The 14,397-nt window shown below is 37.9% G+C and overlaps 1 protein-coding gene across 1 annotated transcript in view; it reads right to left on the bottom strand.

Annotated features, from left to right (window-relative positions):
- Positions 1-14,397, bottom strand: part of LOC136871708 (uncharacterized) — a 245,700-nt gene that overhangs the window by 214,165 nt on the left and 17,138 nt on the right. Inside the window, exon 4 of the mRNA XM_068227141.1 lies at positions 2,576-2,698. Coding sequence (XP_068083242.1) covers positions 2,576-2,698 — 123 coding nt within the window. The remainder of the gene's footprint in view (positions 1-2,575; positions 2,699-14,397) is intronic.

Genomic DNA, 14,397 nt, shown 5'->3' with positions numbered 1-14,397 from the left:
CAACTCACTTTCATTCATTTCAATATGTCGCACACAGCAACGTAAACCTCAACAAGGAAGTCTAATATAAACTAGCATGTTTTTTAACATCGATATAGACTGAGAATGAGCTATGTATCTGTAAACAGGTTACTGAACCTCTTATTCTAATGAACACAACGTCCCCGCAATGCACTTTGAAACATCTCATAAAACAGTTGGACATAGTGTTGGCATTTAACATAGATATTTGAACTTGACACCAGAATGTCAGTGATTCTAGATAAACTCCAAGAATTGTATCCAATTTCAACCTCAGCAAATATAATTTTTGAAATATGTAGAAATCATGGGGCCAGGGTAAAAGCCCTTTAACCCCCAAAACTGTGCCATATGTATGTATCTTAACGTTAAGTATTTTTTAGAATAGTGGCATTAATGTTTATTTCAATGGCATTCTTGTTTAATTTTAGTAGTACCAGTCGCTATTAAGCAGGTTCTTCAACAACTTATTTACAGGTCGAAACCGGTAGTGTCCTTTTATGTAAATAATACTGACACTATGTAAAATAAAGTATTGATTAGGATCCTTCATACTTGTGTGCTTGAACTATCAATACGGACTACGAAGCTAATAGATTATAGTATTGTCTATGTTCGTAAGCATGTGGTTGTAGTCCGTCATGTGATTGCTCATGGCTGAGTATCTGTTGTATTCCTTAGCCTTGCCATGTTCCTGATACCTTGCAACAAATTTTCTTCTGGTCTGACCAACATACATAATTAAACAACTTGCACATTTCAATTTGTATACACCCAGATCTTTCACTTAATATCTGCAGGATTAAGGATGTAAAGTTGTAGAGAACTTGTCTTGCCAGTGACTCCTAACTATTTCCAGACCATTTCATTTGTCTGACTACCACCGCAAGTAAAGCCACTACACTAATGTATGATTTTCAAGGAAGTTTTCTGGAGGTCTGGTGTGTGTTCACCTAAATCAACTAATCCATCTACTTTATGAGAAAAACTATTGAACTGGATTTCTTCTCTTAGCTTAACTTCATCAAAAATAACCACACCATAACGTGAATTATCACTCTTTTCATTATCAAGAAAATCTGAGATAGCATTTATGCCATGCGTATTTACTCCATAAGGGCACTTAAGCCTTTTACAAAGTTTTCTCAAGTTACTTTCTGAGGGCAGAGACAAGAGGTTATGTTGCCGACAATGACGGGATCCTTTTGGTGATTGTATTCTCAACAATAAATTCTCTAAAATGAATTCATTGCTGTACCTCATTCTATTAGAAGATTTCACCTGGCATTTCTTAAGCATGGTGTTAATTATCATCTTTTCCTTCTTGCTAAGGTATTTTTTATCTCTATAATTAAATGCCTGTGTATTTCTAGCTTGCTTCTCCAGCAAATTAATTTAAATTTTGGTCAGTTGAGACTCAATCTAGCTCAAATTAAATCTTTATTAGCGTTTTGTAGGCGCCTTTTGAGCGATAATATTGTCTTTTCGGCATCAGAAAGTACACTAGAATGACCCAAATTTTGATCAACATTAGACTGACCTTTTAATCCCATCTGCTGCTGCACTCCCGTCTTCAAGCTTCTCTCTTCTTTTCATGATGATGTCTAGGTTCTTTTTCCTGTTGGGAGTTTCACGGGACTTAATCTCACTTGAAAGGTATTTCAGCAAATTAGGGAAAATGTAAGGCACTGTTCCTAGACGTAATTTCCATCCCACATGAGATACATCCACTTTTGCACCATTCACTATAAAATTATCTGATTTTACTATCAAATCACCAGAGAAATGAACATGACAAATTCTACTATGACATTAACTAACTCAGTATCCTTCCATGGAATAGCTCTGGCCCATTTTTCGAATTGATTTCTGTCCTTCGGTGGTGAAAAATTTGCATATCATAAACTACTCTACCATAGCCTGACTTACAGCCAGGCATAAAACAGTATGGCATGCTGAACTATTAAATTAATCAAGTCACATAAGATACATGCTTGAAGTACACAACACACAATGAGCTGAGTTTAGGAACTGAAAACAACACAAAGAAAAGTCAACTTATTCACTGAAATATCTCGCAAGTCTCCCACACTTTTCTATACCATGCCTGCCAGAACTACTGGAGCACGTTGGATATAATTGCTTGCAGTGCTTGCAGAAGCGGGACCACAAACTACCATACTATAATGGCTGAGTCCTCACACTTGGTCTTATATTCGTCATGGTATTATAATGAGACTTACAAATAATAAAAATATTTTTTTCTACAAAATCGAGATTTTTTAGGGGATCATATTATATTCGAGGTATCTTATGTTTAGGGTAAATTTAGTGAGTTTTCTGTATTTGCAACAGTAAAACATATATTTTCCTAGCTTATCAGTAGACTGGCACATTAATTTCATTATAACCTTAGGTTCTGCCACTTTTGGATTTGTTATTTTTAACATTACTATTATTACGATTAAGATAGTTAATAAATTCTTAAGTGTGACAATAAGATTACAATTTTGAAACTGGAGACAAATGTAACAAAATCCAATAAATAACTTACTATCAAGCCCAAGGCAGAGTTTGCCCAATTGTAATGAAGTACCTCCCAGGACCATATCCTCCACAGCTAAAGCATGGCTGCAAATTTTCTTGACTAGTGGTATGATTGTTGACTTCATGGTATCTGGGGCAGAAAAGAAAAAATTGGGCAATCATATTCTATTAATTACCACGAGAGTACTTTCCTAACTTACAGTATAAGAAAATACATGTAAAGATGAATTACTGAAGTTCAGAATAGTAATGAATGCACTGATTTCTAGTATAGCTTGTGTTCTAAAATACAATAAGTCTAGAAATATTTGCAATGATCTGTGAAGTGCTTTGGTTACAATGACTTAAAAATTCTCAATTGAGTGGAAGATAAACTTTTTGCATTCCCACAAAGACTGATCTTCAACTGTATCATCAGTTCAACAACTGTAGAATTACTATACAGTAGAAGTCCGTTATAGCGAGAATTCATGACAGCGAGGAAAATACTCGCTATAGCGGATTGTCGTTATATCCGATTTTGTATAAAAGTCGGATAAACCCCCATACACATTAAAAATTGGTATGAAACGGCAATCAGTTTGTTCAAAACTTGCGTTTCCGCATATGATATCCACACTACGGCTTACTTGCTGGTTATTTTTCGAAATTCGATACTATGTGAAAGTGTATATTTCAGTTCATTCTGAAAATAATATAGTACCGTATTTCTCCGAATCCAAGACGAACCTAACTTTATCCTTCAAAAAATTTAAATCAGGCTCAAAAAGTACTTTGTAAAATTGTATGAATGCCTTTGCTGTACAGTAGGCCTATGCATTTTTAGACTATTTGTAGACGCTGAATATTAGCTTTCGTCATGCCATATCTTTTTTTTTTTTTGGGCCTGCACAATTAATCTTTATTTCTGCGGGTTTAATGACCATTAACATAAAATTGGCATCATAATACCGAAGAGAACCCGTAGAAAACTTGGCGGGGATACCTATTCCATGCGTCTCTACAATACAACGATCCATCAGGAAATTATTCTTGCTGTCTGTAAAACTGTCACTTTTACTCAGCATCAGATATAACCGGCTACCGCTACATGCACGTCTCGCTAGCGATGTATGGGCCTAATCGCGGATGTTGAAAGTCAACGAACGGGTTTATTGCACCACGGTATGGCCATTCCGCCCTTGCGTTTTTCGTGTACATACCTCACAATTTCATCTTTGACTTCTTTAAAGCATCCTTGTTGCGGACCACTGAATGCATATTTTGTACATTAGGCATTTTTTAAGCTCTCGGTCCTCACGCTAACGCCAAATATTGACTTTAGTTAGGCCTATGCCGTATTTTCTTGCGGCTGGACAATTATTCTACATTTCCGTGTAATAAGCATTAACTTAAAATTGGCATCATAATATCGACGAGAACACGTTGAAAATTTTCCGGCAATACCTTTTCCACGTATCTTTACAATACGACGATCCATCACGAAAATATTCCTGCTGTCTATAAAACTTAATTTTACTAAGCGTCAAGTACAACAGACGCGTTATAATTCTGCCACTGAGTAGCCGACCTTTCTAAGAATTCGAAGGCTCAAATGTTTTGCTGCCATTCTGCAGATTTGAGAATCATTTTTGTAGAGGCTAATAGAATGTCATTCTCTCTTCACTATTTCCCGAGATCCAGTGACGTTACACCCAGGCACTGTACAACCGATTGTCGCGGTCGTTTATTGTCAACGAGTTTCGTGTGTGCGTGCGCGTGCAGGGGTGAAAAGAAACAGCGTAGTTACCGCGGTAGTTGCCAGTGGTATCCATTAACTTACGGTTAAGCCGCGAATGCAAGACAACCCCTGAGTTTTCGCATGAGATTCTGAGAAACACGGTATCACTCCAGAGGTTTCTGTGTCAAACACTTCAGTTTACTTCTTCAAACGGCGTCACCTAACCTAACTGTATATGTATCTTGAAAACATATTTAAAACGCATATAGAGAAATGATAAACTCCTCGCTAAAAAATTACATGTAAATAGCCTTTCCGAAATTTAACTAGACGCGAGAAGATATGAACTATCCTCTGAAATCAGTGATGTACTCTGCCATATTTTGAGGTGTATCACATTCTTACTTAATTTCCGTATGTAACATTACAACTAAGAGATCGTTTACTTCAGTCTTTGTTTTTAACGCGTTAACAACTGCTATCGGCCACATTATTTACGCATTTATTACGAAAACGTGTTATCCTCTTTCATTTCAATTTAATTTTAGAGAACAGCAGTCAACAGGTATTACTAATCGACTACAACATCGCCTTCGAATGTTGACGAGAGAGCTCGCAAATGCACATAGTGAGAAAACTATACCGTACCGAAGACGATCGATCGCATTTTGTTGCAAACGTTTCAGTTTTCTTATTCAAACTGCGTCACCTATCCTAACTTAACCGTCCTATACATATGATGAAAACACACTTCAAGTGCCCGTAGAGAAATGATAACCTTATCGCTATACAATTTCATAATAGATTTTCCATAATTTTACCAGACGCGAGAAAATATAAACTAACCTCTGAAATCAATTATGCACTCTGCCATATCTCGAGGTGTATTCCATTCTTACTCAACTGCAGTATTTAGCCTTAAAATTAAGCGGTCCTTTAGTCAGCCTTTACTTTTAACTAGTTAACAACCGTTATCGGATACGTTATTTACGCATTTATCACGAAAATATGTTCTCTTTCATTTCGAATTTTCTTTACGGAACAGCAGTTGACGGGTATTACTAATCAACTGTGACACCGTCTTCTAATGTCGATGAGAGAAATCGCTAGTGGACATAGCGAGGAAACGATACTGAAGGTAATCGATCTCATGCAATATAATCGCTGGGGTGCATAAATATCGGGAAGGGAAAAAAATCACGCGCGCTTAATCGCTCGTAATAACGGATGCGTCAGTGATGGGGCTCTCGCTGTAACTGAAGGACGATACACAGTTTAATATAGGAATTTTGAAGGGACAGAAAGAAATTGTCGCTGTAACGGAGTTCTCATTATATGCCGTACTCGCTATAGCAGACTTCTACTGTAGTTTTCAATCATAAATACCAGGTAGAGGGTAGGTTACCTAGGGGAACAATGGACTTAGTCATGGAGGGTAAGAGGAGTAGAGGGAGAAAAAGTGACGATGGTTAGACTGGGATTGTGGAGGTGTTTAGTAAATTCACAGGCTAGCAGACTGAATGCCAAAAGGCATAACAGTCCATAATGAAGATGTATGCATGTATGTATGTATGTATTTATTATCGGCACACTTTTTAGCGATAGATTTACACCCTAGTGCTGAATCGGTAGACTTGGCAATCTTTGAGATTCGTACTGACAACCTTTGAACACAAACTATGAATCGATTATGCATCGCCGTGCGACATATGGTGTACACTTTACGTACTAGTACTGCTGCTGTTTACACAGCAAAGCCAAACTATAGAATTACTGCTAGGAACAAGATTCGCATCGAGAAATGTTATATAATGTGTGTGTGACACAGTTGTTGGCTTAAGATGATAAAGATTTAGAAAATTCATATCGATCGATCATACTATCTATTTAATTCAAATTTCATTTCCATTCAGTTGGCAGTACTACCGGAACCAGGAGAGCTCCCTCCTTACTCCTCACCTATGTACAAAAATCTATCGCTAAAAAGTGTGCCGATAATATGTATGTATGTATGTATGTATGTATTGCCTGATTCACATGGAAAATTTAAGCAACCATCTCTGTGGATTCCTATAAAAATTACAGTGAAACTCGGTTAAGAAGTTCCCGCATAAGAAGTTTTCCCGCCTAAGAAGTGTGATATTCTTGGTCCTTTGATCAGTTGCATTAAGATATATGTATATTTTTCCCGTTTAAAGTGTTCTCTTGTAAATATATTTCCCGGTTAAACAGTTGAGATTTTAGAGCCCCTTGAGATAGAAAACATCCGCTCAAAGCAGCCCATGGTTAGAACCCTCCAGTCTCTGTGCAAGTTGCACCCTGTGTTAGACCGTTCGCGCGCTCGCGGTGTGTGTCTGGTGTCACGGAACATGTGCGGGCCTGCCAAGGCCATATGACGTCACGCTATGACAAAACGGACATCAGATGCTCACTCTCACCTTGTGGAATCGAATCGAACCCACCATGGAAATTCTAAATTCCCATGGAGGGAATTAGATATTTTTCCACCAATAGAGCATATCAAAAATCAGATCAAAAATTAGATGTATGGCTTTTCAGGCGTTTGCTCTATTAACCAGCATTTCGTCTTAGGTCTGACACTAGACTCGTCAGAGTGGGATGTACCCACCAGTCGAAATTTCCACTCCACCGTTCCATCTAGCGGAGTAGAATCAAACGGGATTCTACGTGGGAAACATAAAGAACGCAATGGATGGTTTGATAAAACTTTAATGCAGTAATTTGCGGGTTGCGACAGGGTGAAGTCATTAATCGAGGTGGCCTAAATATTAATTAAAAACCATAAAGTGTATTTGTCCACAACATTACTGTTAATCTACCACAAAATTGAATATTCTAACCTGTTTGATTTTTCATTCCCTTGCTTATTTCCTTCCAGGCATTCTCTCTTACGTTGTTGTTGCAATAATACTTATGGGTCTTGCCGTAGAGGAAATTACATTTTTGAACTAAACTGATAAGATTTTCCGTGTCCATTATTAGTGAGGTGAATAAAAACAACTTTCCGACTCTATGCAGGAAACAGCCGAATTGCCAGCAGCCAGCTGATACACATGCCGCCAAACAAGCCGGCCGAAAGATCCCGATCGTTTACGAAGTTGAACGAATGTTGATAGACAACTGGGTGTTGATGGGAGGCACACAGAGGCATTGCATTACCACGTGTTGGCATAAAATTGAAAGTTATTTTTAATTTTACCTTTATACGAGCTAAACATTGTATTATCGTGTCACTCGTAATTATTACATCGCATTATTAGAACATAGCACAAGGATGAGGAGACATGAAATAAAATTCTCGCAGGGAAAGAAACTGTTTATGTTTAGATGGGCTAGCGTTGCTACTGCGCCTTTATCACCCCAGATACTTTTCCATGCACTCATTTCTGCAACTTCGAACCTGTGTTTCTTTTCTTCATTACCTATAGCATGAAGAGTATTGAAGCGGAAGAATAAACTCAATACTGGCTTGGCCATGCCGTACTTGTGAAACAGCCAGAAACTACGCCCGTTGCCGTGACAGCCAGTAGGAATGCAGGGGCGATTTAGGCCTAGGTTCCTAGAATCTCTAAGAATAAGTTGCCAGATTTCCCATTTGTTGCCGTTATCCTTGAAGCAGGTGTCGGGAGTGTGAGGACGATAGAAAGCACATGCTACCAAACTGTGGTACACGGCTTGTCTTTGCGTCTTGTAAGCCTAAGCTACGGATTGCCAAGCATAGTGTAGCGTTGTAATTAGTATGAATAGGAGTCGGTGAAGTTAGTTGTACTTGTAATATCAACGTACAAACTTTTTAAATGAAAATGAGCGGAACTCAGAGGAAAGAGATCATGCGAAAGGCACTAACAATAAAAGACAAAGTGGAGATTATAAGGAAAGTGGAGTCATCTACACTTTCACATGTTAATTTGGCAAAGGAGCTGGGGATGCCGCCATCTATTTTGAACGGTATTATAGCGAAGAAAGAAGAGATCTCTGCTTCTGCAGAGAATACTTCAGCAAATTGTAAGGAAGTTAAATCTGAAAAGTATGATGAAAGAGAACAAGCTCTGCTAATATGGTTTAAACAGCAGCGAAGTTTAAACATACCTTTCAGTGGGACTATTGTGCAGGAGAAAGCCACATGCAAATTAAGGGTACCTTTTACCGTGTCGAACGGGTGGCTGGACCGCTTTAAAAATCGAGCCGTCATCGTTTACAAAACAATTTGTGGCGAAACAGAGAGTGTAAGTGCGGAGGAAAGGGAAGCGTGGAAGGAAATGGTTCTGCCTGCTAAAATAAGCAAACCTTGCAACGTTTTTATATAATATGTTCCCTTCTCTTATCAAATATATTTATAATACGGTATGTTCGATTATTTTACTTTATCTCTAAAAATATTGTCATGATAATCAAATTTTTATATTGTGGCTTTCTGTTAGCAGCTCTTATATATTGGCCTATTTCGGTATTGTTCACAAACAAGGAAATCTGTTGGCTGTGTGTTTCACATGTATTTCAAAGTACAGAATAAGTTTTTGGGCATTACCCTTTTTAAGAAGTTTCCTGCTTAAGAAGTTTTTTTTTTTTTTTTTTTTTTTTTTTTTTTTTTTTTTTTTTTTTTTTTTTTTTTTTTTTTTTTTGCAGTCTCTTGAAAAACTTCTTAACAGAGTTTCACTGTATCATCAAATTAGGGTGGCTGGTACAGAGATTTCAATATTAAGATTAGATGGAGAGAGAAAGAGACCTACATGGACAGACAACGCTGGCGAAAGCTCGTTCAACACCACGCAACCCAACAAGTTGGAAGGGTTACATGATGCTAACCATTATGCTGGCAGACATTCTTTACTACAAAACACAGACATATAGCATGACTGATGTCAGAGCTGCAGCAGGCCTGCACTACGGAGACAGACATTTCTTAACTATGAAACACAGATGTACCACATGATTCTGGCACATTTTCATTGTGCGGGTCGTACGGACAAGACTATTCACAAATTTGTGTGATGCCACAGGAGCTGCAATAAGCGGAAGCATGTTTATTAAAATTTTCTTTGTCTTGAAAAGCCGGGGGGGGGGGGGGGGGGTCAAAATACGTGAGGGAATCTAATATATGAGTAAATAATACAGTATATATTGTTTTGGAGTGGGAACCCTAATGAAGTCACAAATGGAGTTGCTTTCTTTCTCCACAAGGATGTTGATGTGCAGACAGACGTAAGTTATACGAGTGACAGAATCATTAAACTGAAATTACGTGTTGGCCAGGTATTCCATACTTTTCTCCAAGTGTATGCCCGACAAGCAGGCTGTCCTGCAGATGAAAAAGATCAGTTCCTTGTAGATCTAGAGGATCAAACAAATAAAGACAACATCACAATTATAGGAGACCTGAATGCCCTAGTTGGGACAGATAGGTAAGGTTGCAAAGACATTAAAAGACCCCAAGGCTATGGTTGCAGAAACCAGGAAGGAGAAAACCGAAGAGATTTCTGTGCACGGAATAACCTGAATATACAAAACTCTTGGTTTCAGAAGAGAGACAGCCATAAAATCACGTGCTACAGTTGGAATAAGAAGCAAAGGACAGTAACAGACTATATAATGACTGATAAGAGTGCTAGCCAGTTTATCACTGATGTTAAGATTATTCCGAGTGAAGGTCTCGATAGTCGCACGTTGGGAATGTCCATGTGCAGAATGTCAAGCGCAATAAAATGCCAAAGATAAAGACCTAGAAGAAGAATGGAAGAAAGAAGAATGCCAGAGAAAGAAATCAGCCAAATTACCAAATAATGAAAAACAAGGAGCAGAAGAAGAGTGGCTGTCATTCAAGAACATCCTAGTTTCAGAAGACAAGCACAATATGCAGGGAGAGTGGTGGTGGTGGTGGTGATTATTGTTTTAAGAGGAAGTACAACTAGGCAACCATCCTCTATATAACACTAATCAGAGGGAAAAATGGAAGGGATCCGACACTTCAAAAAATGAAGATATCGGTCAAAGGTGGTGGTGGTGGTGGTGATTATTGTTTTAAGAGGAAGTACAACTGGGCAACCATCCTCTATATAACACTAATCAGAGGGAAAAATGGAAGGGGTCCGACACTTCGAAAAATGAAGGTATCGGCCAAAGGAAGACAAGGGCCGCGAAGGGCATGAAAATAAGACTCCCCAGCCCTCGCAAACCTAATAGCGTCGGGGTCGGAAAAGAACAAGAGTTGACCAAGGGAGGTCGGATAGGATTGATTAAAGTGAGGAGCCTGGTACAAGTAAGTGGAAGCAATGCTGGGACTCAGCTGAAGGCCCCGTGGTCGCCAACCCACGCTCCAAAGTTCAGAGCCCCTGGGGCCCCTTTTAGTCGCCTCTTACGACAGGCAGGGGATACCGTGGGTGTTATTCTACCGCCCCCACCCACAGGGGGATATCGGTCAAAGGAAGACACGGGCCACGAAGGGCGTGAAAATGATTCTCTAGCCCTCTCAAACCTAATAGCGTCGGGGTCGGAAAAGAACAAGAGTTGACCAAGGGAGGCCGGATAGGATAGATGAAAGTGAGGAGTGGTGGTGGTGGTGATTATTGTTTTAAGAGGAAGTACAACTAGGCAACCATCCTCTATATAACACTAATCAGAGGAAAAAATGGAAGGGGTCCGACACTTCGAAAAATGAAAAATGCAGGGAGAGAGAAACCCCATGGTGGAATAAGAGGGTGAAAACTGCTGTGAAAGAAAGGAATGCAGCAAAGAAGAGGCTAGATAATGAAAAACAGAAATCAGTCCAACAAGAAGTTGAAATCCAGTACCTGGTACAGGAGCACCGGAACAAGAAACTACAGTAGAAGTCTGCTATAATGAGTTTTTGTCTGTCCCTGATTACAGCATAAGCCCTGTCACTGACGCATCCATTATTATGAGTGGTTCAGCATACACGATCTTTTTTTTCCATTACCTACATTTATGCACCCAAAGTCAAAGAATAATACTAGATTATCAATTCCACCTATTCAATACATAAGAGTTTTTATTTAAATTTAAGATCTTAATATATTAGATTCAGGGACATGTTTTGCCCATAATGAGGGCATCATCAGCCTAAAAATCTCATACCTGAAAGAATGAATAATCAGGATCATGATTGTTATTATTCATAGTTTTTAACAAAGTTTTAAAATATAAATAAGATGATACTGTTGTAGGTACAAATGTCTAAAAAAAAAACTAGCAAGTAGAAGACAGTAGTTATAAGTACTCTTATGACAAAGTCTTATAATAAATCCTTATTATAGATTTTTATGAATGTATTGTTTTCAAATGTGGTAACAAGTAGTGAGTTAAAAGTTCAAAATGAATATGTAAATTGCTGCGTTGAAATGAAAACTGGTAAAATATGGTGCTTTATTCTGGGGATGGCATAAGGAGCTTATAATAGCTTAATATTTAGGATAAAAGTCAAAGTTGTTTGTCTGTTGAAGTTGTTAATCTTATGTGAAAAGATAAAACGGCAAACTTCTTAAAGCACTTAGGAGCGGGGACAAGTACTCGTCAGAAACGTAGCTATATTTATATTAGTAGGTAGACGTGGTTGTAGCTTCTTATATTAAAAGTCAAAAGGAAATGTGCGAGGTTGAGTAGAGCTTGTGGTGTTATGTCTGAAACAAGAGGAGAATGAAATGTTAAGGAATAAAATTAAAGGAGAAGGAGAGAACAAAGGAAAAAACAATGTGTGTGAAACTACTTACCCCTTCGAGTTGTGATGTTAATTGGTTAAAGATGAAGTGAGTTGGAGAAAATATGTTGTGTGTAATTTCATTTATCTTTTCGACTGTTGTAATATTAATTAGTTTCCATGGTAGCGTTTGAATGACTGACATTTGCGCTTCTAGTGTTATACTGATGTGAGATTGGCAGGGGAGGGTTTGGAGGTGGGGGTGGGTTGGGCGGGGCGTTAAGTTTATGTGCTACTGGATGTGGTTGGCTAGTGGGGGCGGGGGAGAGGGAGCTGTGTTTCTTAAAGTGGGAGGGGTCCTGGAAGATGATAGTTTTAGATTGTTTATTATGTTTATGGTTTAGTGATTGCAACAATTTTGGTAAAATCTCATATAATGGGTTTTTGTATTGCAACAATTATGGTAAAATCTTGTATAATGGGTTTTTGACATCAATAATATCATTATGGTTTAAATTTTTGTTGTAATATTGGTCTGAAAATATATAGATGTTTTCTAATTCCTTCATTAATTTCCCGTTGCCTACTTTTTTAATAATAGTAAAGTTTTTTTTTTTGCTATGGGCTTTACGTCGCACCGACACAGATAGGTCTTATGGCGACGATTACCGTAGTAAAGTCTTGATCTATAGTAGTGGGAGCTCATAGCTGAAAATTTGTTGTGTTTGGAGGCATTATAACGTTCTAAGTATCTAGTGTGAAAGCTGCGGCCAGTTTGTCCGATATACGAGACGTTACATCGGGTGCAAGTGAGTCTGTAAATGCCTGAACCTGAGTAAATGTTATTATTTGAATTGACTGTGTTATGAGTGAAAAATAATTTTCGGTTGGTGTTATTTGTTCTTAAAGGCTATGCAAGTGTTTTGGTTTCTTAGGGGGTTGGAAACCTGGTAAATGTCTGGATTGTTATAACTGAAAGGAGTAAAATTGGATTTTTTTGGTCTGTCAGAGATGAGGTTTGTTGTTAATTTGAGTTTTATCTTGTTGATTAAGTGGTTGATTGTTCCTGGTTTATACCCATAGTTGTGAGTGTCGGTTTTTTGTAATCATCAAATAGAAAAAGAATGTTTTTGATCAATGATTCTAGGTTTTTCTCTATTTTTTGGGTCGGGTCTTTCTTAATTGTACTGAAATTGTTCAATTTTGCTAACCGGTTAGCAGTGAGATTGCTGAATAACACAGTGAGCCTGTTTGTGCTTGTATTTTGCATTCCATTCAGAAATTAGAAATTTATTTTTTGTTGAGTGGTATAGTGAAGGGTAGGGAATATTTGTCACCTGATAGCCTACATTTGGATCAGGAACGTAGTCGTGTGAAGTTGTCTCGTGACAGCCTAGTTATGGATTTGAAACAAGTCGTGAAATTCCTTACTAGCGAAGACAAAATTAAAATCTATTAGAATGATTCTTATCGTATTAAATGTATATAAAAATACCTCACTTACCAAGTTACGAATTTTTGTTATTGTACGATCACATTTTTCCTAGCCCTGAAAATGTTATTTGTCATTTCTTGTGAAAGGAACGTGATTTCAAACTCGGGTAAGTTGCGTGATAATCGGAAAAGCTTTGAATTCCTGAACTTCACAGGATAAGTTGCACCTTTGGAAAGCAAGCTGTTAGCCTCAAGAATGTTTAATTTTGCTTGCCGATTAGCAGCGAGATTGCTGAATTGCTTGTATTTCGCATTCCATTCAGAAATTAGAAATTTATTTTTTGTTGAGTGGTACAGTGAATGATAGCGAATATTTGTTGCCTGATAGCCTGCATCTGGATTAGGAACGTAATCGTGTGAAGTTGTCTCATGACAGCCTAGTTATGGATTTGGAACAAGTCATGAAATTCTTTACTAGTGAAGACAAAATTAAAATCTATCAGAAAGTGGACTGGCACATGCATCTTTAAGTGTGCAGAGGTAGCATGAATGTCGGAACTCCCACCTTCAAGTTTCGACTCGATCATTCCAGTTAGTCGAATCAAAGTTTTGTTATTCAAAATGGCAGCCAAAGTCGCAGCTGCACATGGTCGAGTGTAACCTCCAATTCATTGTCTAAGAGTGAGACCAGAAAATAATATCTAATAACCCACTGGTCCAAAATAAAAGGCTTCTATTACCATTTTAAAAAGAGTGTAATCTGCAATAATACTCAAAATGATCATGGACCCTAGTGCAAATGTTTTTATATTTGTTGTATTTTTTATTTCACACCTTTCAGTACACTGTTATTTTATAATCCCTAATGGAAAACGTTTTGTTTTCATATTTGTTCTCTCGAGTTTGTCACACCTTTTAATATTCTCCTCTCATCTTTGGAAATGGTAGATATAGTTCTCACTGTACCCACGGATACACGATGTAAAATGCCGTCATGTCGGAA

The sequence above is a fragment of the Anabrus simplex genome, chromosome 1 (assembly GCF_040414725.1).
Source record: "Anabrus simplex isolate iqAnaSimp1 chromosome 1, ASM4041472v1, whole genome shotgun sequence".
Taxonomy (NCBI): domain Eukaryota; kingdom Metazoa; phylum Arthropoda; class Insecta; order Orthoptera; family Tettigoniidae; genus Anabrus; species Anabrus simplex.
This window is presented reverse-complemented; position numbering and strand designations above follow the sequence as displayed.